The 26064-nt window shown below is 39.3% G+C and overlaps 1 protein-coding gene across 2 annotated transcripts; it reads left to right on the plus strand.

Moving 5' to 3' along the window:
- The first annotated feature begins 2180 nt into the window (after positions 1-2180).
- Positions 2181-24515, plus strand: LOC309558856 (uncharacterized protein). Of its 2 annotated transcripts, XM_082261937.1 has the most exons (7): positions 2181-2217; positions 6723-6808; positions 16768-16836; positions 16927-16965; positions 18980-19027; positions 21171-21479; positions 22269-24515. In XM_082261937.1, exons 2-7 carry the CDS (start codon positions 6800-6802, stop codon positions 24015-24017), a joined length of 2223 nt encoding a protein of 740 aa, XP_082118063.1. In that variant the 5' UTR covers positions 2181-2217; positions 6723-6799; the 3' UTR covers positions 24018-24515. The 2 variants fall into 2 exon arrangements, with proteins under 2 accessions (XP_082118063.1, XP_082118064.1); XM_082261938.1 differs by lacking the exon at positions 6723-6808.
- The last annotated feature ends 1549 nt before the right edge of the window (positions 24516-26064 follow it).

The following is a 26064-nucleotide window of genomic DNA, read 5'->3' on the forward strand; positions in this document are numbered from 1 at the left end:
AAAGGGAAATGAACAAATGCATAGTCAATAAATTAACTGCAAAAAGAAAGGTATCTCTTTATACAATATAATACATTTCAAGTGCATTTGTGACAATGCACCCCCCACCAAGCAAAGCCTGCTCTGGTGAGTAATTATATCAACCTGACTGACTATCTCTAACTTTATGTTACCTGCAAAGGAAAGAAGAAGACCTTCTCATCCTACATCCCTAACTATCACAGTCAGCTTCTTCTTTAGTTGTTGACACAAAGATCAGTCCACTCCTCAAAGGTGGTCCTGAACCTGCACTAACTACCTATTCAGTCCATTGCAATCCTCTCTACAGGGAATCAGTCACTGCAGCCTGAGCGACCAAACAACCCCATGGAGGGGAAAAAGATCCTTCAGGGTCCCTATCGGCACCAGGGCACCCCCCACTGAACTCTTGGTACACTGTCCGCCTCTTCATAGGCAGCCACTGACACAGTCCCAGGTCTGGCCCATTGGCCTAAGTTCATCCGGAACTTGAGGTGGAATCTTGAGATTTGACTTCCACTCTTCCTTTTTTTTTTTTTTTGCAATCCACGACTCTGACCTGATGGCCCAAAGGGTCTCTGGAACAGCAATAAGGATCTTTTCCAAAAAAAAAAAACTCTGGAGAGGGACGGCCCTCTGATTTGAGTCCATTTCCAACCTCTTCTGCAAGGGTAGAAGGCGTGTCGTGACCACGCCCCCAAGCCGGCTTTTATTCAATTGAATGCTGCAGCCTGTGTTTTCTCCACCGTGTATTTAAGATATGCCTGCTTGTCTCTACGAACATGTGAGTGTAATAACGTTTAATAAATTACCTTTGTTATAAACGGTATCACGCTATGTGCCCTGTGTTCCCTTTTACATCTATGTGGTTCCCATGTGTCTTCCTGAGAGTACATATTGAAGGTCTTCTCTGATGATCTGCACCTGATTGGTTTAACTCCTTTATGCGCATTTGGCTTTTCCATTAGTTTGGAAGCCAACATCATCTGGTAAGAAGCCATTTGTCTCTTGGCTTCACTGGGGGCTTCTATTTGCTTTCTCTGCCGTGAGAGGAGCGCCGTCTCCACCTGCATGCTGGGACTTGTGGTTCTTCTATACAGCACATTCCTGTTCATGGACTTTTCATTTGGACTTCTCACTTTCAAAAATGTTTCTGGATTTATGTGCACATGTATTTAAAAATGTTCTTTGATAGTCATTACTATTTAGCGCTACACATTTTTTTATATAATCAATGCATTTACCTAGCACCTACCTACTTAGGAGGGTGCTACACTTAAGACTTTAGGTTTTTGACTCAGTAAAAAGTCCAGGGGATTTGGTTTTTGTTGTTTTTATTTTATTTTATGATGGGATGGGAGAAGGGATGAGTGGGATTCTCCAACTTAGCAAAGTATGCACAATCTTGAGGACTTCTATCTATGTTGAATGTGGAAAGGCCACTGCTTCACCTTGCCACTTAAGAGAAGCATTTAACAAGCAAACTACTTGGTAGATTACTCTTCAGGGTTCTACTTGACACCCCCTTTACACTCTTCAGGGTTCTACTTGGCACCCCCTTTACTACTATCTGTGTGAGCTGACCTTCTGTCCACTGATCTCACTGGAGTTGTCCCCCTTGACAAGCCCTCTGGTACTCACGGACACTATTTTTCCCAGGTAGCTCTGTCTGCAGCTCCACTGTCAGCTTCTCCAGGACCTTCAAGGCTCAGCTCCACACCTGGCTCACCAGGCTGACTGCCTGTGACCCCTTTCCTCAGACTGCAGAAGGAGAGACAGCCGTCACCCTCCTCTTGGGACTCTGCTTCCCGCCAAAGACGCCCTGTTACATGTGTCCTCGTTTTTTATGGTCAATCCCAGGATGCACTGCGGTGGTGCCCTCCCACTGGGACTGCCACAAAACCCCATGTGCCACTTGCTAGGTTTCCTCCACTGTCCAACAGGCTCCCCTATTGGATACAGTGGGGACACTCCCTCAGACCAAATTACTCACACCTGGATACATGTAGCAGGCATCACTAACAGATCAGGCTCTGATTATAAGCAGAATGGAGAAAAACAAATGCTTTTTCCTAGCACCTATCTAGGAGGGTGCTACACGTAGATATATAGCTATGAGGCTACAGAACAGCTGTGCCTAGGTAACTTCAGATACCAAGAAGTGCACTGCTGTTTTTCAGGAAGAATTCAAGACAAAAGGTAGGTATTTAAGTAGTGAAAATACTCCTTAGGGCTACTTACATCTTTATATATCTTTATATGTTACCTAAACTATAGCAAATCTTTTTAATCTGGGTCCAAATTAAAGAGCCATTGTCACCTTGCCTTTGTAATTGTTTTGCAGCATTTCCTCACAGTTCGCTTCTCCATCATCACCGGTGAGAACTCCCTTCCCCTCCAGGATATGGGGGGAAATCTGAATGGCACCCAAACCCAATGCTGTTCTGCCACAAAAAGGAGCAGAAATTTCTTTAGAGCGACAAGCTTCGTGTTGTGCAGTTTGCCTCTATTGCAGCAAGATTTATGCCATGACAATCACCGAGTTTAGGTCCCATTTAAAATAAATACCACCTGAACACACATGCGTTTTGCCACAATTGCAGTGCGATTTGGGATCACAGGCAGAATCACAGTGATTCTGCCTGAATTCCCAAAACCCCAGATGTGAACAGGGCATAGCCAAATACCATGAACTGTTTACTTAACAAAAATGGGCCATTTGTGAGGCATTTGTACTGTCCTGGTATTTTAGGGCCTCAAGAAATTAGATTAGTGAGTTAGTATATCAGGATTGATTTTTATCAATATATATATACCATAGTTTGTAGACTCTAGAACTTTCACTCAGACTAAATAATTTACACTGATTTGTGTTATTTTTATTAAAGAAATATAGCAAAACACATTCTGTTTGCAAAATTTTATAGCAGAAATGGAGGAAAACGTGTTTTTTTTTTGTGTTAAAAAAAATGATAAAAATTAAATTATGGAACAGTGTTCCATGACTGAGTAATTGGAATTCAAAGTGTGACAGTGCTGAAAGCTGAAAATTGACCTGGGCAGGAATGGGGTGAAAGTGTCCAGTATTTATGTGGTTAAAGACTAAAATAATTGTAGCCGAGCCCTAGGCTGCAATAGATAAACCCTGATGTTATTGATAGCTGTTTGTGCATTTACAGCATTCAGTGAAGCTGGACCTCAATGCCCTGCCATCTCCCATCAGTAGGGGTATCGGGAGTGACGGTAGGGTCCAATGACTACACCACACTGGGAGAATCATTATGGGATTCTTTGAGTCCAATGGACTACATTTTCCAGGAAGGCTTGGGAGCAGGGTGGGGAAAGAAGCATAATACTGTATTCCAGAGCTGCTTGTGGAATTGCAAAGTCATTTGTTGAGGAGATGCGGGAGTGAACACATCCCAGGAGCCGGGCCTGGTTGCAGTGAAGCTGGGACTGCAAGCATGTCACTGTAAGACCACTGCGAGAAAGAGTACTAAAGACCATAGGACAGAGCCACATTGATCTGAAGCAAATTATCCCTCTTCAAGCACCGGTTGTTTCTGAGCTGGGATGCTCGTCTGGTGCGAGGACCTTGAGGCTATGATCTATTGAAACTAGACAGATTGAGCCTTTAGTAACTATAACTAACTGCATTGCTGTTTCATAGCCCATCACTGACTGCAGGCCTTGTTTTAACTGTACTCATGAGCTCCAATGGTATAATTGGGTCCCAGCGTTAGCCAGCTGAATATTTAGGATCAAAGACAGTCTATTTACAGTTGATACCTAGAGACTGTAGCTATCTCTGCTTAGTTCAGGGTTACCATAGAGAGTACTACATAAGACTTAGACATACTTTTAGGTGCACCCTAAGCAGCTGCAATATTCCTATTTTTCACACAGTTGATGTACAAGTTTTCTGCTTATTATTGATTTTCCTGATTCACATGCTAACACCAGTCTAGTGGCACAGAGCTCTATTACAAGCAGCTCTGGCATAGTGATTCTACTGTATAGCAGACCGTGTTTATAACCCACCTCCTGTATATTCATTAATGCTCAGCTCTCTACAATTCAGCCTAATACATTGAGATCCTTTACCACTGAACATTCTTGTGTCCATTTCCTGGTATTAATTTGCTATCAAGTCAAAAGTATATTTGCATAAATTACTTAAATGTGTGTTGATTCATATTGGACTAGGTGTGTTTGAGGGGCTGAGAGAGTTATTTGAGTCGAGGTGCAGAACTGAGATTCCAGGTTACCAAGTGTCTTTACCAAGTGTTTCTTTGGGGGTGGAGCTACAGAATCTTTCCTAAACTTAAGAAAAGCAGAACTATTTAAAGCGGAGTTCCAGGCACAAAATCCAATTTCTAATAATTACTGCATTGTATTCCTTACCCTCCGCTGAGTCAGAATTGGATATTCCCATAGTTTTTTTTTTTTTCACTTACCTGTTTACAGAGGTTTGTATACTCACCTTTCAAAGGACTTCCTCCCTCCTGCGCCTCGGCTCTCCTCGTCACTTCCGTGCCGCAATGCGTCCTGGGAGCTCTTCCTCGGCGCTCCCATGATGCACTTTGCAGTCACGTGGGCGGCCGACCACTGTTCTCATTTCTTGACTCACAGGCCTATGCCCACTGGAATCAGGAAGAAGGGAAGACATTTCCCCACAACGGACTCGGCAATCCACAACAAAGATGGCGCCGCACATCAGAAATTATATAAAGTAAGATTTTATTCTTGCAAACTCATTATTTCACCATAACCAGGATTAGCGGATGTATCGATGTGTAAGGGTGATTGTTAGGGGGAGATTGAAAAAAAAAAAACGATTCTGTGCCCGGAACTCCGCTTTAATTTCATTACCATATGGTTAGCCACGTATAAGTATCAACCTCTTAGCTTGACTATTACCAAGGCTAATCTCCTCCCCACTCCTGGCAACAGACACATTACCTTTCAGTTCCCCCATGCCAAATGAAAACAAGCATTCCCATACATAAATTTGCTTATATATGCACACACTTGTAAGCAAAAAAAAGGGTTCCATGCATGGGCCCAACAAATGCATTTCCCTATATTTTCCACAGAATTTGGGGGGGGGGGGGGGGCATAGGAAAAAATACATGTTCCTGCAATCGCTTTAAAACATTTAACTGGAAATGGGCTTAAATGTATTTGTTTATTACCTAAAGTATGTTTAAAACTATATGTCTATCTAAGACTACCCTGTCCACAATGCAACACTGCTGTGCGACTTCACTAATTGAAGAGTGAGTACAAACAGGAAAAGCATGCTGTGCGTGTTAGACTGGGCATGAGTTGAGTACCCAGGGATGACAATACTAAAGGCTTGGTCACACAAACAGAAAATCATACAAAAAATACAGCTTTCAAAGCTATCGTAGGATAATCTGATTGTTAATACACAGCTTTCAAGAGCCAATCACGACAATTCATGCAAAATTATCTGATGGGAATATTTTTCTTGCCGATACCAGAACCCATGATTATAGTTAATTCAGTACAGTTGTTGTCCGACAATGCAATACAAATACAATACAATATATTACATCACTTCCGAATTTTTATTCTGTTGTACCAGAATTTTTGGAACTTTAGTAACCTCTTTATTTTCGATATGAGATTAGCATGCAAAAAAAAAAAAAAAACGATCATTTTTCTGATAATCTCATCATGTGTACCAGGCATTAGAGAGAGCTGCCTACAGATAATTATTTATAATTTGGGTTTATAGACACCATAAGTAGTAAAATAGGGATAAGGACTGGAGCTTAAAAACTTTAACTATAGGCAAATTTACCTTAAAAGTTTCACTTAAATTTCCAGATAACTACATGCATATAGAATATGAACAACATAGAGTCTGAATGGTGCTATTGCTGTAGTTTTTGTGTTTATTATTATAGTAATAGTGGGTGTTATAGTATTGTTATAAATATAGTAATATATCTTTTTAAAATATATTCTCTAAAGGAAAGGAATATTTACAAAGAAAAATTCCATGGTTTTCGCTACTGACCTCCTCTGAAATTGTCAATTGTCTGGCAGCCACTGTATGAGTCAATGACGTGGAACAAGCATGCAGTAAGTGAATACTGTATATAACTCCTGATCTGTGTATTTGCTGCCGGTAAGTGACCCCAAAAGTAATGAATCCATCAACTGGAAACAGAGCAGCATAGACAAGCAAACCATCATTTCCCAAAAGAAAACATCTTGCATGTTTTTCATAGACAAGTTTTCTATAAATTTTGTTTATGTATGGTCTGTGTTAACCACACTTCTTTTATATGCATCTATATTATATGTAAAACAAGACATTGATATAATATCCTGACTTGACCTGTGCTATGCATTGAGCAGGAAATAGCGGTGACGTGTGTTTTTTGTGTGTGACAGAACCTATGCGTGGGTCTGCAGTGTTTTCTCTAACATACGGAATGTGGATAGTCAGACAGAAGCAATCCTCCAAATAAAGCTCAGACTGGTCATCTAATTAAGTGGAAGCTAGAACAGTTATTTGAAAACCACAAGTTTGAAAGCGGATGTTCACCTCTTAAACTGGTGGAAGTGTGGGTGTAATAGTGGAGACACCTTGTGGCGTCACACAAGGCTTCCTAACAGTTGATTGGATGAAATGTTTGCTGTATACTGTTTAAATTCACTACTTTCAGAAAAGGATTTATTCACAATAGCAAGCAAAAATATCCAGATCACACAGCAGACTGTGGAGGAACAAGTATTTGGATAAATGGCCCAGGTAATAATAGATTTGCCTAACAAGCAGGTTTTTCTCAGTAGATATTTGTTTTTAGAAATTGCCAAGAAAACGTTTATACAAATCTTTATGTATATAGGGATTTAACTTTGCAATCTATATTTTAAGACAATACATTTAATTATAGCTGTGGATTTTATTTATAATAAATTGTTTCCTTTTGCTTTTATAGCTTTTTGGAGTTATCAGTCTTTGTTCAATGAAGATGTTAAAATGATGCTCTTTGTCATGTAGCATTAAAATTACAGCTATGTTTATAGAATGCACTCAAGAGGACCTGTAGCTATAGCTGTGTGTACAGAATGGACTTAATGGAACCTGTAGATACAGCTGTGTGTACAGAATGGACTTAATGGAACCTGTAGATACAGCTGTGTGTACAGAATGCACTCATTGGGCCTGTAGATATAGCTGTATGTACAGAATGCAATCATTAGGATCTGTAGACACAGTTGTATGTACAGAATGCAATCATTGGGATCTGTAGACACCGCTGTATGTACAGAATGCAATCATTGGGATCTGTAGACACAGCTGTATGTACAGAATGCAATCATTAGGATCTGTAGACACAGCTGTATGTACAGAATGCAATCATTAGGATCTGTAGACACAGTTGTATGTACAGAATGCAATCATTGGGATCTGTAGACACCGCTGTATGTACAGAATGCAATCATTGGGATCTGTAGACGCAGCTGAATGTACAGAATGCAATCATTGGGATCTGTAGACACAGCTGTATGTACAGAATGCAATATTTGGGATCTGTAGACACAGCTGTATGTACAGAATGCAATCATTGGGATCTGTAGACACCGCTGTATGTACAGAATGCAATCATTGGGATCTGTAGACGCAGCTGAATGTACAGAATGCAATCATTGGGATCTGTAGACACAGCTGTATGTACAGAATGCAATATTTGGGATCTGTAGACACAGATGTATGTACAGAATGCAATCATTGGGATCTGTAGACACAGCTGTATGTACAGAATGCAATATTTGGGATCTGTAGACACAGCTTGGTGCACATAATGCACTCAGTGGGACCTATAGATACAGTTATGTATGCAGAATGTACTCATGGGGACCTGTAGCTACAGCTGTGTTGACAGAATGCACTCATGGCGACCTGTAGATACAGCTGTGTTGACAGAATGCACTCATGAGAAACTGTAGGTACTGCTGTGTGTACAGAATGCTCTCGTGTGGACCTGTAGATACAGCTGTGTGTACAGAATGTGGTTATGGGAACCTGTAGATACGGCTGTGTATACAAAATGTACTCACTGAGACCTGTAGATACAGTTACTTTATGTATGTAGAATGCACTCATGGGGGCCTGTAGATACAGCTGTGTGTACACAATGCACTCATGGGGACCTATAGATACAGCTGTTTGTACAGCTGTGTACAGAATGCATTCATGGGGATCTATAGATTCAGTTGTTTGTACAGAATGCACTCATGGGGACCTATAGATACAGTTATGTATGCAGAATGCCCTCATGGGGACCTATAGATACAGCTGTTTGTACAGCTGTGTACAGAATGCATTCATGGGGATCTATAGATTCAGTTGTTTGTACAGAATGCACTCATGGGGACCTATAGATACAGTTATGTATGCAGAATGCCCTCATGGGGACCTGTAGATACAGCTGTGTTGACAGAAAGCACTCATGGCGACCAGTAGATACAGATGTGTTGACAAAATGCACTCATGGGGACCTGTAGATACAGTTGTGTGTACAGAATGTACTCATGGGAACCTGTAGGTACAGCTGTGTGTACAGAATGCACTCGTGGGGAGCTGTAGATACAGCTGTGTGTACAGAATGCAGTTATGGGAACCCGTACATTTAGCTGTGTCTACAGAAAGAACTCATGGACATATAGATACAGCTGTGTGTACAGAATGTGGTTATGGGAACCTGTAGGTACAGCTGTGTGTACAGAATGCACTCGTGGGGAGCTGTAGATACAGCTGTGTGTACAGAATGTGGTTATGGGAACCTGTAGATACAGCTGTGTGTACACAATGCACTCATGGGGACCTATAGAATCATCTATATAAGCAGAATGCACTCATGGTAAACTGTAGATATAGCTATTCTTACTGAATGCATCTATGTGGAGCTGTGGGTACCGCTATGTACACAGAATGCAAAGATCTAATATTCTTTAGTGTCTGCATTGCATAGGAGCACTATTTAAATACTTCTCACATGTAGGATCTTTTAACCTTCTATGCAAGAAAAAAGGTTATATACACTATTTCAAAAGCTGATCATGTCACTGTGTGATTGAATGCTAGTTACTTGGAAAATAAATAATAATGGCAATGAAAGAGATGCGTCTTTCAAAAATAGATTGCACTAAAATTGAACCAATACATAATTGATTTTACCAAACAGGGAAGAAAATCCTACCAAGTTTAGAGTCCTGTTACGCATAGGGACTCTACTCCATTCAGCAGGGGATCCATGAGCAGTCCATCTACCTCATCCTAAACCTGCATGGAACTTCCGATTTATTCCACCTGAAAAACTGACAGGCAAACCTAATCAGAAACCCCATGTGAAAGGGACCTTAATCACAATTTATTGATTGTAAAGGCTTTTTTATAGGCTAAAATGAAAAAGAGGTTATACTTACCTTCTCTGTGCAATATTGTTAGAGGTCCCTTACCTTCTCTTCTGGAGCCCACCGCCGGTGCTAGATTGGAGGGAAAAGAAGTAGTGGGGAGTTTTTCTTTAATGCAGAGAATGCATTAAGGTAAAACACTTTAGAACCACTTTAATCTCCTTCTTGTGTTGACTTATCGTTTCAAAGAAACCCCTACAGTTGTGTCCATCATTACAGTACCAGAATTAAAAAAAAAAGTAACATTGCAACAGTTAAACTGTAAAAGAGATGCTAATTTTTCAGAGTTATAATCTGGTTGATATATCCTAGTATTTTTCATTTTTGAAAATTATATATATGAGTATGACAGACAAACAAGTACACCGTTTACAGAGATTAAATAGTAGTAAAAGTTTTTAAAGTAGAATCTGAATTTGATGAATTGCTGACATTGCATTAAAGGGGTTGTAAAGGCACAAGTTTTTTTACCTTCATGCATTCCATGCATGAAGGTAAAAACCTTGTGTGTGCAGCAGCTCCCCCAGCCCCCCCCCCTAATACTTACCTGAGCCCCATCTAGTTCCAGTGATGTCCATGAGAGCCTTGATTCTCAAGGGTCTCGCACTCCTGATTGGCTTTTGGCAACACTGTGAGCCATTGGCTCCCAATGCTGTCAATCATAGCCAGAAAGCCAATTAGGAGACGGCAGGGTGGGACTGAGCGGCAGCTCCCTGTGTGAATGGACACACAGAGCCATGCTTTGGGAGCGCGCCTGCTTGGGTGCCCCCACAGCAAGCTGCTTGCTGTGGGGTCACCCAGCAGGAGGGAAGGGGCCAGGAGCACCGGCGTGGGACCTGAGAAGAGGAGGATCCCGGCTGCTTTGTGCAAAACCAACTGCACAGAGCAGATAGGTATAACACGTTTTTTATTTAAATAAAAAAATAAACAAGGCTTTATTATCACTAAAATTATTTAAAGAATATGTAAACCCAATTAGATATTAGTTTTAGGATGTTACTGTATTTTCAAAAGTTGTTTTTAAACTTATAAATTCTTGAAGTATATTTGCCGTTATAGGCTGACAATTGTCTCCCAACTGTCTTACTGCACTGTCGCCAATTTTGTACACTTGGTGAAGAATACAGGCCGCCATGCCGACAAACATTGGGCAGGCATGGTCGGACGTTGTCACCATCAGAAAGCTGGTCTAGAGTAATGATGTGCAGCTGTGCAGTGGTGTGTAGCGAGTGTATATAGACAGTAATGGGCTGGAAGAGGCTGGAGGAGATCAGCGGCAATGAGATGAAAAATGGGATGAAAAAAGAGTAACAAAAGCATGTAAAAAAAAAATGAAAAAATTAACTTGGCAACCGTTTATGAAACACATTTCTTTAATAAACGTAAAGGCTGGTGTACCATTCATTGGCCATACCACTGCTTAAAAAAAATGATCGCACTTTTACAAAGCACAGCATTATACTTTATAGATGTGTTTAGCACCCAATCAGTTTTGGAACTCTGAAGTCAAGGAAGTGTTATTAAATAAATGGAGATTGTAAGAAAAGCCCAGGAGACGAGAATGTGCATATGACCTGTCCAAGTCTCAAGACTGACTCTTCTCTCTACTACGTTTATTACAAAAATGTAATTTTTTTCAAAACTAAAATATCTGTCCAATGTATCTATATTACTTTTACTAGTGTTAAATTTCTGTTTAAATCTCTGCCTTTCTTCTTAGACGATAATTATGTTTTCTGTAACAAAGCGACTCGTGACAGTGGTCGCTGCCGTTGCCTCGATTAAATATAGTAAACATAAACAGCACTAAGAAAAGAATGCAGCCTAAACCACAAATTACAGCACACAAACAATTAGCTGGCTGCAACAAAGAGAGAGAAAAAAATAAAAGCCAATTTCTCAGAACACTTAACAACTAGGTTCTTATTTTAAAAGTACGTTACATGCTAAGTGGTGATGGAAACCTCCATGCTTTCAAAGAAAACGTGTAATTTTTAAAGTCACATGCAGTTAAAATAGTACTGGTATTAAGAACATTGTGTGATGAATCCAAATACAGTATACCGCTGGTAAACATCTACTGCGTTGCACTATGGTGGCATACCGCATTATTCTTACCCACGTGCATTACAGATAAAGCCAAGCTTTCCTCATTCATATAATTTAAATGTATCATGATGTTATAAATTCATGATGTAAAGGTTTTTCCTTTCTTATAGAAAGAAAATGTAATAAATTTGTATGCAGTGCCTTAAGAAATATATTCTATAGTATTATAAAATGCCCATCTAAATGTGTTGTAGGTCATGCTGGTGATATTGTCTTGTTTTATAAAATATGAGAAAGTTTACCTCTAGAAAAAAACATGTTTCTAAGTTTTGTATAGACTTTAGGAAGGGTTAGAACCGTTGGGTTTTTACTGATGTCTGTGTCCACTGGGGAGATTCAACCTCTCAGTTTGTCCTAGTGACCATTGTCACCAACCCAGAAAGTGATGGTAAATTCAAAATGTTAAATTTGTCCTTGGAATGCAAAAAGAAAGGAAACTACCCAAAGGAAAATCTATTCCCTTACAACTGTCTAAAAGGATATTTCTCCTTACTTTGAAGATATTTCCACATACTTCTTTTTGTGTCCCCAGTATAAAGGTGCTGGGAATGCTACAGAATGGAACACAGACAGCCAAACAAATTCTATACTTTAATCAAAACTTATACTTTATTTAAAAAAGTAAACTTTGAGCTAGAGACACTATAGCTGGAGACACTTTAAATGTTTATCAAATGAGTTGACTAAGATGCAGGGGAGGACTGGGCCAGGGGGCAGGGGGGCAATTGCCCCCCGGGCCGCTCTGATGTCCTGTAAAAAGGCTGCACCACTTCTGCCACAGACATGTCTAAAGGACTCCTGGTGAAGAGAAGTAAAAAGTCCCCACCTCTGACCTACTGAGTGCGGGTTGAAGACAAGGACAGAGCGCAGGCCTCCACCACAGCATGGATGGTGTAAACTGTGTCTGTGCAGAGGCCGGTTCCATGCCCCACTGGAGACTCTCCTCCCCTGGCCAACCCCAACCGAGCTGTCCCAGCTCCCCCCAACCGCCACCCTGCTGGCATGGTTGGGAACGCAAATTCAGCCAGTGAGTAGAGAGTATCTGGAGCGAGGCTTTATCCTGGAATGGGGGTCAGGAGGTGGAGGGGAAGAGGGAGAGTGCGAGAGGGGTCGAGTCGCTGCACCATGGGCCTCTGGTTTGTACTTGCCCCCTGGGCCGAAAGTTGCCAGTCTGCCCCTGCTAAGATGCATCTATACATGAGTAGACACTGTGACAAAGAATCAAAGGCCAAATTCATACATCACTGTTATTTCAGTTTTGTATAGTTAGCAAGTTAAACCCAAAGTTAGATTTTTATATCTCTTGGGAACTCCAGTGGCAAGTTATCCCAACTACTGCATAAATTACAAGAGTGCACAAAGATATTACATTTTCAAATTACATTTTCAAATCATATTACAACAAATTACTGAGATGTCCGGATGGGAAAGAATGTCTTTCAGTATGGTTTTACTGCGGGTAGCTGACATGGACAACTTTAGAGAAATCAAGCAATTCTGGTCTCTAAAAAAAAATGGTCCCATTTTGATTTTTTAAAACAATCGCAGTGTTTTTTTTTATTTTATTTTAGATAGAGTAAGACAAGATTATAACCCCTGTCAGTTTTATTTTTGACATATGTCTCCCATTGGGTAAATTTCCCTTAATTTCCTGTCCCATAGAAAAAACAGGAAGTTACAGGAAATCTCTCACCAGAACTAGTGTCCTATTAAAAGATTTCCAATCTATTACTGCTTTGGAAACAACCCAAAATGAATACTTTTCTTTAATTTTAACTCTTGATGATAATGGTAAACAGGACAACAAATCTCCCTAATGGGGCACAAACAGCAATAAAAGCCTGACAGGTGGGGTACACACAGCAATAAAAGCCTGACAGGTGGGGCACACACAGCAATAAACATCTGACAGGTGTTCAAATCACTCTATAAAAAAGTTTTCCCTTGGGTATATTTTAAAGTGTATTCATAGTAAAAACAAATTTTAATAGTTTAGAAGAATACAATAGGGAAGGGTTAGAACACTGACAGTTTTAGTTTGTTTTTTTCTTTGTTGTGTACAGTATATATAATTAGGGAAATGTCCCTTCACGTTCTGTCCCAGAGTCGCAACAGGTAGCTAGAGGAAATTTCCCAAAATAAAGAAAATTCTGGTGATATTTTTTTCTTAGTGGCAATGGTCATCAGTAAAAATCTCTGCAATGGAAACATAGACAGCCAAAAAAAAAAAACTTGATAGCGAGTCTAACCCAGCCTTTATCAACCTTTTACATGGAGGAACCCTTAAAATAACTTTCAGGTATCAGGGAACCCCTGCTAAATATCTACAGCTCACAGTACATGCACAGCTTGAAGAGTACACTTAGATAAAAAATAAAAAAAAAAGGGACATTTTGTAGTTAGTGTATTTGACACCTTGAGTTGTTTTATATAAATAGATTTTTTTTAAATGAAATACTGTACATAATAAAATTATTGCCCATAAAGAAAACACAGACAATAAAAATGATAGTTTTCACTTACATTGGTGGTTAGTAGAGAACGGCCCATTGTATTGGTGGTTAGTGATGAGCCAAACATACTCAGGTTTGATTTCGAGTACATTCAGTGAACTTGCTCAATTCCTTAAAAGCTCTTTGAAGGAGCCATCAGGAAAATGTAAATATCTGCAAATTTTATTTGAATAATTGGGAAAAATGTGCAACTGTTTAGCAGCAAAAAGGGCGCATCAAGAATTTGAAACTGTGTGCCACATCCTAATTCATAAGTGAGAAATTATTAGGGGGAGATAAATGGACTTTTTAGGCACAATTACAAGTTTAGAATAAAAAACTTTTTTATTGATCAACAATTAAAACCAACAAAGGGGTAAAGACCCACATAGACACATGGATACACATAATCGTACATTACATGAAAAGTAGTGCCTCAGTGTAACTGGACATTAACAGCATCATAAAACATCAATGGTATGGTGACTTGTTACATATCACAAAATATTGGTAATAAGAGGAAAATACATCACATCCTAGGGGTCTCAGAGGCGGTGCCAAAAAAGAAAGGCTAGCAGCGTCCCTGAGTTCAATTCATACGACCCTGGAGGGATGAGAATTCATGTAGCCAGATGCCCTACATGTTTTGCCTGAGAGATCAAGCTTCTTCTGAAGCTACTGGTATACAAAACTCCACATAGAAACATGTGGCGATTCACAGTGAACTCACGCCCATATAGGGGAGCAAGAAAACGTAAAAACCAATACAAATCATAACGAGGGAGTGTGCTGTGATGAGTCTACTAAACGATGCCAATAGGAGCCAAAGCAGGTAATGCGTATGTCAACACGACAGATAGCTGGAAAGATATATTGTTGTAAGTATGCCAAAGTATGAAAGGTCCCACCAGGCAAGGCATCAAGATAGACGGCTCAGAGCATCAGCTAACGTCTCCCTCGAATGGGGACAAACCACCATGAAGCTTGATCTCTCAGGCGAAACATGTAGGGCATCTGGCTACATGAATTCTCATCGCTCCAGGGTCGTATGAATTGAACTCAGGGACGCTGCTAGCCTTTCTTTTTTGGCACCGCCTCTGAGACCCCTAGGATGTGATGTATTTTCCTCTTATTACCAATATTTTGTGATATGTAACAAGTCACCATACCATTGATGTTTTATGATGCTGTTAATGTCCAGTTACACTGAGGCACTACTTTTCATGTAATGTACGATTATGTGTATCCATGTGTCTATGTGGGTCTTTACCCCTTTGTTGGTTTTAATTGTTGATCAATAAAAAGTTTTTTATTCTAAACTTGTAATTGTGCCTATAAAGTCCATTTATCTCCCCCTAATAATTTCTTGCAAATTTTATTTGTTTTTTTTTTTAAATGTCACTTTTACTGTAGTACATCCTGCAGCAAAAATTATAGAAAACCCCCCTACCCCTCCAAAACCCATACCATATCCTGTGGGAGTGTTTGTCCCCCCTAAAATTCACATCAGAACCCCTATTGTTGAACACCCTGTCCCCATGTTGACCATGATCTTTCCCACTTCCCTGACAGATTAGCTGCTGTAAAAAAAATGGGTCAGGGATAGAGGCTGATGTACCTGATGAAATATGGATTAACATCCATCTTATGTGACCAGAGCCATTGGCCATATGCCAGTTATCCATCCCTGCCTCTTTGTTTACATTCAGTGGGAGGGGGTATGAGTAAAGGTTGTTATAATGCTGGCAGATATTTCCACCCTAACAACCAAGTGGCCTGAAGAAGCTGCCATATTTAATAGAAGTAGTAAAACTGATACTAAATATGATTTTTCCGTGCAGATGGATTTTTGGGGTTCAGTGAATGGTCAAACGCCCTATTTAGCTCAACCATTCAACAAATTCTAAACAGGCACAATTCAGACCAAACATCCCTATTGTGGAAGGACCCTTTTAAATTGGTGGTCATTGCAGAAAGGCCCCTGACACTGATTGTCAGGAGAAGAAAGGCCCTATTACAGTGGTGGTCAGTGGGAAGAATACATATTTTGTTGGTGGTCACTGGTAATAAAAATCCCTTACACTGGGGGCCAGTGGACAGAATGCTCCTTACATGGATGATCGGGGAGGGAAATGTCTCTCTTACTGATGGCTAAAATGATCTTTAGCCTCAGTAGTTACTTACAGTATCTAAGGGCAAAAATTGCTCAAGAAACTCCTAGCAACCTCTAGAGAAAATATGGCTAAGAAAGGTTGGCCAACCCCTTCCCAACATACAGGGTGAGATTTACTAAAACTCGAGAACTCAGAATATGGTGCAACTGTGCATGGTAGCTATTTTCTAACTTCAGCTTGTTCAAATAAGTTTTGTCAATAAAACATGGCAGCTGATTGGTTTCTCTGCACAGCTGCACCAGATTTAGCACATTTGACAGTGTGTGGTTATAGAACAACCCCTTCTTGCAAGCAATGTTGTTTTTCAGAGCTAAAAGCATAGCAAATTGAAACATAAACCATGAGTATGCATAGCCACATTTGTTTAACATCTAAGCCAATGGCTGGGTCCACAGGCTGGATATTCTCACCTGCACTAATAATTAAAATTAAACATATTTTATTTGTGAAATGATGCAAAAAAAATCCTTGCTTTCACAACATAAACTTAAAAGCTGTATTTCATTTCCTTTCAGGGGCGTCAGATATCAATGAAGAATATACTTTTATGTGTTTGCTTCATTAGCCTGGTATTAGGCTACCCAGTAAGTTGAATTTATAAATACAATGTAAATAAGTATGGTTGTTGTAATCTTTCTGCACAAACTATACTTAACGCAAATATTTCTGTACAGGTTCCTGACTCTCATTCTGACAGCTCACAAAATGTTGAGGTAAGTTGCCTTTTACGGGACTACCGCATTCTATATAGGGATTTATTCATGGTTATGAAATAAATTCGATTTTTATTTATTTCCAAGCTCTTATCCCTTGCTGGTGCCAGTAGCAGTTTGTATTTACCTATCACTCTTGAGGGCTACTTTCCTTAGCATGTTAGCCTTAATTGATGATAACAATTATGGTTATGATTATGTGCTGGGCTGTATTCAGACATTGCCCTGACCTTGGCACACCTAAATGATTAAGCTTATTTGTATGAGTTTCACCCTTTTGGGGTTGATTTGCTAAAGCTGGAGAGTGCAAATCTGGAGAGTGCAAATCTGGTGCAGATCTGCATAGTAACCAACCAGCTTCCATTTTTTTTTTCAAAGCTTAATTGAACAAGCTAAAGTTAAAAACAAATTGGCTATCGAGTAAAGTTGAACCAGATTTGCACTCTCCAGTCTTAGTAAATTAACCCCTTTGTGTCATGTGGTATCTAACCTTTGCGCACACTTTAAGCTTCACCCTTTGTTTTGTGTAGTATGTGGAAGAAAATGTTGTGTGATAGCTGAGAATTTAGTATTATGGGAGAAATATACAGTATTTACATTTTATGTACTTTAACAAACTGAGTAGTAACTCAATATATACTAAAAACTCCATTACCTGTAAAAAATAATTTAAAAAAATTACTTACCTTTTAAGGCTGTGGAACACAGCTCTGATCCTAAGCAATCTTCCTCTGAAGTCTGCTCAGACTTCGGGGAGTGTTGATCTCCTTGACCTCTGCAGAACTCACAGGTTTCTGCCTCTGGCCTCCATGTCACTACTATGTCTTGAAGAGACATAGTGGTCAGCAAATGAAACCACTGAGCACTGTGGGTAACCTAGATGATTGACACACCTTGATTTTAAACTTGTGAAGTTATGTACATGCATCTTTAGCTGGCTTTGCTTTAAATACTTTATTTAGGTTAAATTATGAGTAAAAACACATGTATGTCATACATCGTGCAAATGGTACTGTGCTAGGTGTCACATGACATTTTTCTTGTTATATATACTAATGATTAAACAAATTAATTATATCTGTCACACAGTATTTGTTCTTTAGCTCCATTACTTGGAAAACAATGGGAGAAATTAACAGAAGGAGAAGCAGATGTAAAAGAATAGATAATGGGATGGAAGGGGGGTGTAGGTTGGGGGTGGAGGTCTAAGGAAGAGGAAGGGGGTGCGGTAGGAGTGTGTTTTACTTGTCAGGTCTTCTATCTATCTGACATATTTTGATAGATTTAGAAAACCATTAAGACAGAGGTGGTGTAGCAGTTTGCTTTTACAAAGCTGGGATACATCCGCAAGCTGTATTTAGCACTGTTAATGATGATTTATATAATTTCAGTGGTAACTGGTTGATATGGAAGAGATGACCAGTAGGGTTACATCCTAACTCTACTCTGGTCAAATAAAAGATTACCTTTTTGACCTCTCACCAGAATGGTTGCAATAGAGAACATTTCCAAAAAAAATATGTAGTAACATGCCTGGTTCCTGTTGGAAATGCCAATAAGTATTAGATAATTATGGATAGATTTTATTGAGTCATGTCTTGACTCTGCACCAATGAGACAAGAGTTTAAAGCCCTGTTCTTGAAGTCTGTTCACTTTTAAAGTAGTATGGGCTAGGGGAAATGCTCTGTCAATTTGCAGTGGGGTTAAATGATACTTGCAGTTTATGTATACAGTATATGATTGAACAGATCCCTTCAGTCCATTTGTCCATAGGCAGGGAATTAATAGTTTGAATCTCTTTTTGGGTTACCCAACCTTTGAGAGCTAAAAAATGTTGGAGTCTGTATTTGCCCGTGTCCATTAGTCATTTAGGATGTTTATTCTTCTATGTCTGGGTCTCCCAGCACTGGAGTCATTGGCAAGGAAGACATCTGGAAAAGTATTAGTAAATCTTATTTAAGAGCATGTAAGATTAATATTACATTATTACATACCATTTTCTAATTTATACAGGGTGACAGTAGGTCATCAGAATCCAGCTTAAGGAGCTCAGAACAGAAGGTAGGTAACAATTCAAGAGGTTTAGATACTTACATATAACAGTTCACAATAAAGCATATTTAATTTTCACATGACCTGAACCAATTATTATATAAAAAAATGTTTAAGGAGGTGATAATATGTACATCATCATCAGGGCTTTTTTCTCAGAGTATAGGTGCAGGTACTCCTTTTGTCCAAGTCACCCCTTGCCTCCATCCCCTGCCCACCTCCAAGTACCGTCATTTGGTTCCACCCCCTAACCACCTCTCAGTACTGCCACTTTTTGAGAATACAGAACCAAGTATCATTCTGTGGTGCTAAGTAATTTGTATAGAATTTTTTAATGATACTAAGAAAAGCTGTAAAAGAGTTTCCCTGCAGCCAGCAACAATAGCCCACAAAACAATAACAGATTCCCCCAGCAACAATATACCCTCTTAGCCAGCATCCGCTACTAGAAGATCTATTTTTGGCTGACCCCTACCAGCCAGCCAACAATAGATCTCCCAGAACCCAGCAAATAGACCCTCCAGGAGCCAGCAACAATAGGCCCCTTTCTTAACAGTATATCCCTCCCAGCAACAATAAACCCCCTGCAACATAAGACCCCCCTCAACAGCAATAGACTCTTCTCTCAACAATAGATCCCCCTCCAGCAACAATAGTAGCCAGAGTCAATAGACCCTCTATAGCACACCCAAACACTCCTTGCCATTACATACATTCAGTGCTAGAGCTGCCGGAACTGCATTCCCCCATGCTCCTGCTGAAAAAAGTCCTGATCATCAAACTAAAGTGGACATTTATGATTTATTGACATACAGTTTCAAGAATCAAGGCATCTTCATTCTGCTACGCAATAATGAATATTTACCTGAAGTATGTGCTTGTTAGGGACTTACTGGCTTTGGGGCCTAAGGCTAGGTTTACATCTATGCATTCCCTGCGTGCTGCATTTGTGTGGGCACAGCAGCCTATTTATTTGAATGGGCTTCTGTACCTGCGGAAAAAGCAAGGAAAAGGTCCCTGTGCCTTTACAAAACTGCAGCCAAAGGGAAAAGCACCATATGGTTTCATTCAACCGAAAACGTGTTGCTTTGCCTGTTGGTGAGGGAACACTAGTGATTTACACACATTCCTGCAACCACATAAGTGTGAACCTAGCTTAAGGTAATTAATTGCTGAGGCACCCCTCTTAATGGTGGATGCTTTATAAAAAATTAGCTATCTGCATATTCAAAAAAGAGTTTGAATACAAGAGTTAACACTATAGAAGTCTCTGGGAGTCTATTACATAGGAGTGGCAAAAATATGTTAATGTGGACCTCATCCCTATAGATTCTAGCCTTTGTGTCCTTCAATATTAGAGTAGCAAGTTTCCAGAGGGGTGCCCAGAAAAGAACATCCCCTCCCAAAGCACATGTGATTGGGTTAGTTGCCATGTCCTCCCCTGTGCACTAGTAAAAGTGTGTATGTAGAGTAAAAAAAAAATTGATAAATAGATAATTAGAAAAACACTACCCCTTAGTCTACTATGTCAAGTCTTTAATTATTGTATCTAAACTGAACAGGCCATACATATTACACATTGCAATATGGATTTAAAATATGTATTTATATCTCTGCTATTTACCAACAACTATGTGGATTGGGACATCACTTATTCAACAAATTAAATGTATATCTAGTCAAATAGGCTGTCACACTACATAGCTATTGATGAATCTGAAGGAAATTGTAAAATCAGATTGTAAGATGTGGCAAGCTTCAGTGCCTAATGATATTTTTACCTTGGCAGTGCTACAATTCAGAGCAATATTTGGGATGATAGGGTCATTTCATTTCTTCTGAACAGTGGTAATAAGGACTGTAAGTTGTCAGAGGCTCAGTAAGAAAGATATTGAAATTAGTAAGAAAAAAATCTTCTTGCAAGTGCCACCAAATCATCTCCTTCTCTATAGGAGGTGCCTGTTATCACAGATATGAGGTCGCCAGGAATAACGTTTGTTGCCATGTCTTATTTTTTCATTATGTTATACAAGAACAACTGGGTTAAAACCAAAATTATTTTGTCATTTTGCATATGGAGTAAGATGTACTTTTTATTGTTGCCATTTATGTATTTCAAGTTCATATTTTTATATTTTAATAAATATTTCAGTATGACTCAAGTGAGGAAACAGCTGTTGATCAACAAACAGATGAAATTAGTGGTGGACTACATGAAAGCACCGTAGACCAAGATTATATTTCAGCTCCCATTGACAGCATTGACATTGAGGAGCAGTTGACAGGCATCAATGATGGAGGTAACCAGGAAGTCGTTAAATCTACTCAGTCTGGTGAATTACAGAGCAGCCAGGAAGATGATAAAGAGAAAGAACTCACTGATCATGCTACTCGAGGAGATGCTGATGATGCGGATGATGAATCTGGAGGCCTTGAAGACACACTAGACACTGTCAAAACTGTAAGTCCAAGCTTTTGTGAGCCATATTTTAATGCAGTACTTAACTATGCCCCCCATGTTTTTTTCCCACTTACTTGTAGTGCTGCAGTGTTCTTTAAAGCACACACTCACTCAAACACTGAATCCAGCACTGTCTCACTGCAATCTGCTGTTCTGGTGTGACACAGCAGGTCCTGTTCTGCATATTGGTCTCCTTTAACTAGCTGCCTCTTTGGGTGCAGGCAGCCAGCTCTGATGATGCACCAGACCTGCCCCTACCTCCCCTGACAAGCCCTCCGGGCTGCCTCCTGTCTGCTCTGTGTACTGATCATGCAACCTATTGGGAGAAGTAATATGTGATCCCAGAAGGCTGCAGAACCATATAAAATGTCATTGTGGCCTATAGTGCTGGGGGTGGAATATAAAAAAAAGAAAAAGAAAAGGAAATTTCGCATTACTCCTTGGTGGTGGCGGTGGGGGTGTTAAAATGAACAAACTCTCTTTTGTGAGTTAGGTTCTGCTCTAGGAATTATCTGTTTGGAGAGATTCAGATAAACAGAAATGATTACTAAAGAATTCTTGTAAAAAACAAATTGTACTGAAAGAGCCTTCAACATCATATACTTTATTTCCAAACCATCTTTAAAAAAACAAAAAAACAATGCAACCTGGTTAAGTTGTAAGAATAGTGTGTTATAGTACAATGTTGAAATGCCAGTAATACTGGTTGTTCCTCAAAGTTTACTAAAATATTTATAAAAGATTTGTAAATTTGTTTTTTGATTGAAAATTATATTTTTCTTTGTACAGGATGTTTCAGAAGGTAAGGGTCTCCCAGAGGACCTCAGCAAAGCAGGTGAACCTGGTGACCATAGTGATTTTGATGATAAATATAAGGATGACGAAGATGAAGTCAATAACAGTGATGAGGAATTTCCTGAAACAGATACTGAGGATGGTAAAGATTCTGCGGATGATGACTATGAAGATAATGTGAACATCAAAGTAGGGAATAGCAAAGAGACCAATGAAGACTGCGGTAATGACAATCATGAAAGCAACAAGGATAAAAAATTTCAAAATAACTTTATCAGTCAAGAGTATAACTATGAATCCAATGCAGACAACATGCAAAGTGATGATTCAAATACATTACTGAGCTCTAATAGTGACCTTGATATTAAAAAGGATGTAACCAGTACCTCCTTAGAAAAAAGCAAAGAAGTAACAAGAAATATCAAGAAAGGAAAGCTGAAAACTTCTAAAAATTCCAAAGGTATGAAAGGCAAGGACAGCAAAATTAAAAGTCTGAGTGACTCTGACATGCACAAGAGCAAACTTAGTGAGGAAAAGCAAGTGTCAGCAAAACACGGGGGCTTAGACAACAGCGATTCTAAAAAAACAAGTGGCTTTGACACAGGGTTCGATAGTGAACATGAGCACTCAAACATACATGATAGCCACTCAAATGTAGATATTGCTTCAAAAGAAGAACTTAACTCACCAGAGGACCCTGAGTCACCAGAGGATCCTGACTCACCAGAGGACCCTGACTCACCAGAGGACCCTGAGTCACCAGAGGACCCTGACTCACCAGAGGACCATGACTCACCAGAAGACCCTGGATCACCAGAGGACACTGAATCACCAGAGGACACTCACTCACAAGAGGATGCCGACTCACTAAAGGACACTCACTCAGCAGATGATACACACTCACCAGAAGACACTAACTCACCAGAGGACACCCACTCAAAGGAAGATGTTAATTTAAAAGTAGGTGATAAACAGTCAAAGGCAGGCACTAGTTTGTCAGTAGAACAATCTAGTCCCTCAAATGAGGATGTCACCCAGTCCAAGGAATCAAAAGAAGATGTTACTAAGTCAGCAGAAGATGTCACTGATTCAGAAGACAATGACAGTAAATCAAAAGAAATTATCAGTGCGTTTAGCCATAGCGAGTCCAAAGAAACATTGCTAATGAAAACAGACAATAAACAAGCAATAGAAAAGGGGAGCAAAAGCAAATCAGAGGAAGCTGAAACTCATGACAAATCCACAGAAACTAAAAGCGAATCAAGGGAAGATACAAAGAGCAAAGAAAACTCTGACGACGTGTCAGAAAATGACAGCAAATTGGATGACTCTGATACCACATTAGAGCAAGTGGGAAGCAGTGAGTCAAAAGAGGCCAGTAATTCCAATAAATCTTTTGAACTAAGGTCTATGGTGCTGGGAAATAATACATTGTCTGAAAGTAAATCTTCCAGTCAATCAGAAGAACATACTAGTTCTTCCGAAGAGGAAACGGAAGAGGAACATGAGTCAGACTCATCAGATGACACCACAACATCTGAGAGTGATGGCAGCCAAGAAAGTCAATCCAAAGAGAGTAATGATGAGTCAATTGAAGTAAGACACAGAAGTGAATCCAGTGAGTCAGAGGAAGATATTAGTAGAGCATCAATAAGTTCTGAAATTGATAGCAGGAGGTTAATGTTTGATTTTTACAACAGAAAAGCCATTGGTAATGATAATGACTGTCAAGATGGTTATTAGCATAAAGAAGAATTAAAACCAACAGTTGCTGACAGCTAATTTGATCAGTTGTCTACTTCCACTAGTAGACATAAACTGCCCACTGATGTGAATGTAGCAGTTGTCTTCAAGTATTGGACAGTCAAGTATTAAAATAGGGTGAAAGCACTGGTTATAAAATACACCACAATTTAAGTAAATCCATCAGTCATCCCTATGAAAGGATGAATTAAAATCAGTATAGGTTAGCTCAATGATTATCTAGAACAATACCTCAAATTGTTTCCCTAAAACTTACTACACACTGGAGAGTTTTGTGATATTGACCAAATGCTACCCATGTTTTTTTAAACTTTTTGATTGGGTCAGAGATATAATAATCTAAAAAAAGCTGTCTGCATTGTTTTCAGGTATATAGTAATAAATACATCCCCATTAATACAAACACCTCTTTATAGCATTATCAGGCATAATTTTAAAGGCAGAGCAATTGGCAAACAGCAAGAACAATGTGTAAAGTGTAGAAACCCCTAACAACAATCATAAGGTTACAGAATTTAGTACAGCCAAAGATGCATTATGTATAGTTGTCATGTTACTGTATGTGGTGCTATTGAAAAAGGTTGTATAATTAAATTAGACACATATGAATGCATACACATATCTGTTAATCCATTCCAGCTGACCGGCAGCAGGCCTCATTTATCAAAGTATTTGAATGTGGAATTGTCTCAGACAGCATATAATGGCCACGACAACCAATTCGATTCTTCCAACATTCCAGAATATTGCACTGAGAATAAAACTGGGTATCATTTTTTTTTGCTTTGGGGACTTTCTATATCTTTCTGGTATGTGTTAATGAAAATACCCCAGGGGGACACGAAATGACAAAAAAAAAAAATGACAGGGGTTTTAACTTTCCCACTTTATCCAAAATAAAAAACATAAGTTTCTGTTTCAGGTGTAATTAATGCTTTCCAGCCTAAGCAAATACGGGAAATAACTTTAAAGGGTTGTTCTGCCAAAATACCCAAATGTGATATTTCTGTGACACATTGCAAGACAAAGCATGGAGCACAATCAAGTTTTTTTTACCAAAAGGAGAAACATGGAGCCAGTTCAGGAAAGCAGTTAAGGTTGTCAACAGTAGCAGAAACTAAGGAGCCACTTGTTGTTTGGTGACTTCATGCTTGTAGCGTTAGTAAGCAGGCCAGGTCAGAATTGCCAGTTTACCAGGTGTCAGCATGGGCAGACATGAGCTTCCTTTTGGAAAAGGCTTATAATGTATGCAGTCAGTCTCCATTTCTTTTTAAAAAGGGAGGTAAAACAAATGGGCTATGTGGTAATTACTAGGTTACAACTCCTAGGCTGGTTTACCTGGTGACAATAATAAATGGTGGCTATAGAATTAGAAGTTACAGTAGTACCATTAAAAAAGTTTGGGGCCAGCAATGGGTATGAAGTCCACCAGATGAAATGCCATAAAAGAAACAAGACCAAAATAAAAGACAAGCTTAGGTGAACAGATCAGAATGCAGAGCCTGATAAAAAAAAGTGTGACATCATAAGTATTGCATATGTCTGTCAGCACAGGCATGTCCACAGCTACAGCTGAAACCACCACAAATCTTAATTTATTTTTTGCACCACTGCTTCTTAATATGCAGAACAATGTTCACAGTGCATGGAATCATTTTATATATTTTTTTACAGTCAAAATATGCATTTGTTTTACTCACATTGTCTATAAAATTCCATGCTTTATTAAATTGCCTTTCAATGAGTTTTTTCTTTTATGGATCTCTGTTAAAGGTTAGCTTGCAGATTAAGCCTATCCAAACTGAAGAACAAACATGTAATATATTACACCTTAGCAATCCTTAGATGTGGTGGCTGAACTCTCTTTTTTTAAGCTAGAATATTTTCAACAAGTGCAGAAAACACAAGTTGAACATGCCTGAAATGCAGTGGCCTTTTCAGTTTATGTAAGATGGAAGGACAAAAACAATTTTATCTGTCTTGTGTAAACTACCAGTCTTCTAGTACAATATTGTAGTGGAGATTA

This window comes from Pelophylax lessonae (assembly GCF_965119305.1).
Source record: "Pelophylax lessonae genome assembly, chromosome: 1".
Lineage (NCBI taxonomy): Eukaryota > Metazoa > Chordata > Amphibia > Anura > Ranidae > Pelophylax > Pelophylax lessonae.

Coding starts and splice junctions, on each gene's coding strand:
- LOC309558856 (XM_082261937.1), top strand. Junction 16,966..18,979: donor ACAGCTCACAAAATGTTGAG/GTAAGTTGCCTT, acceptor TAATTTATACAG/GGTGACAGTAGGTCATCAGA. Junction 21,480..22,268: donor CACTAGACACTGTCAAAACT/GTAAGTCCAAGC, acceptor TTCTTTGTACAG/GATGTTTCAGAAGGTAAGGG.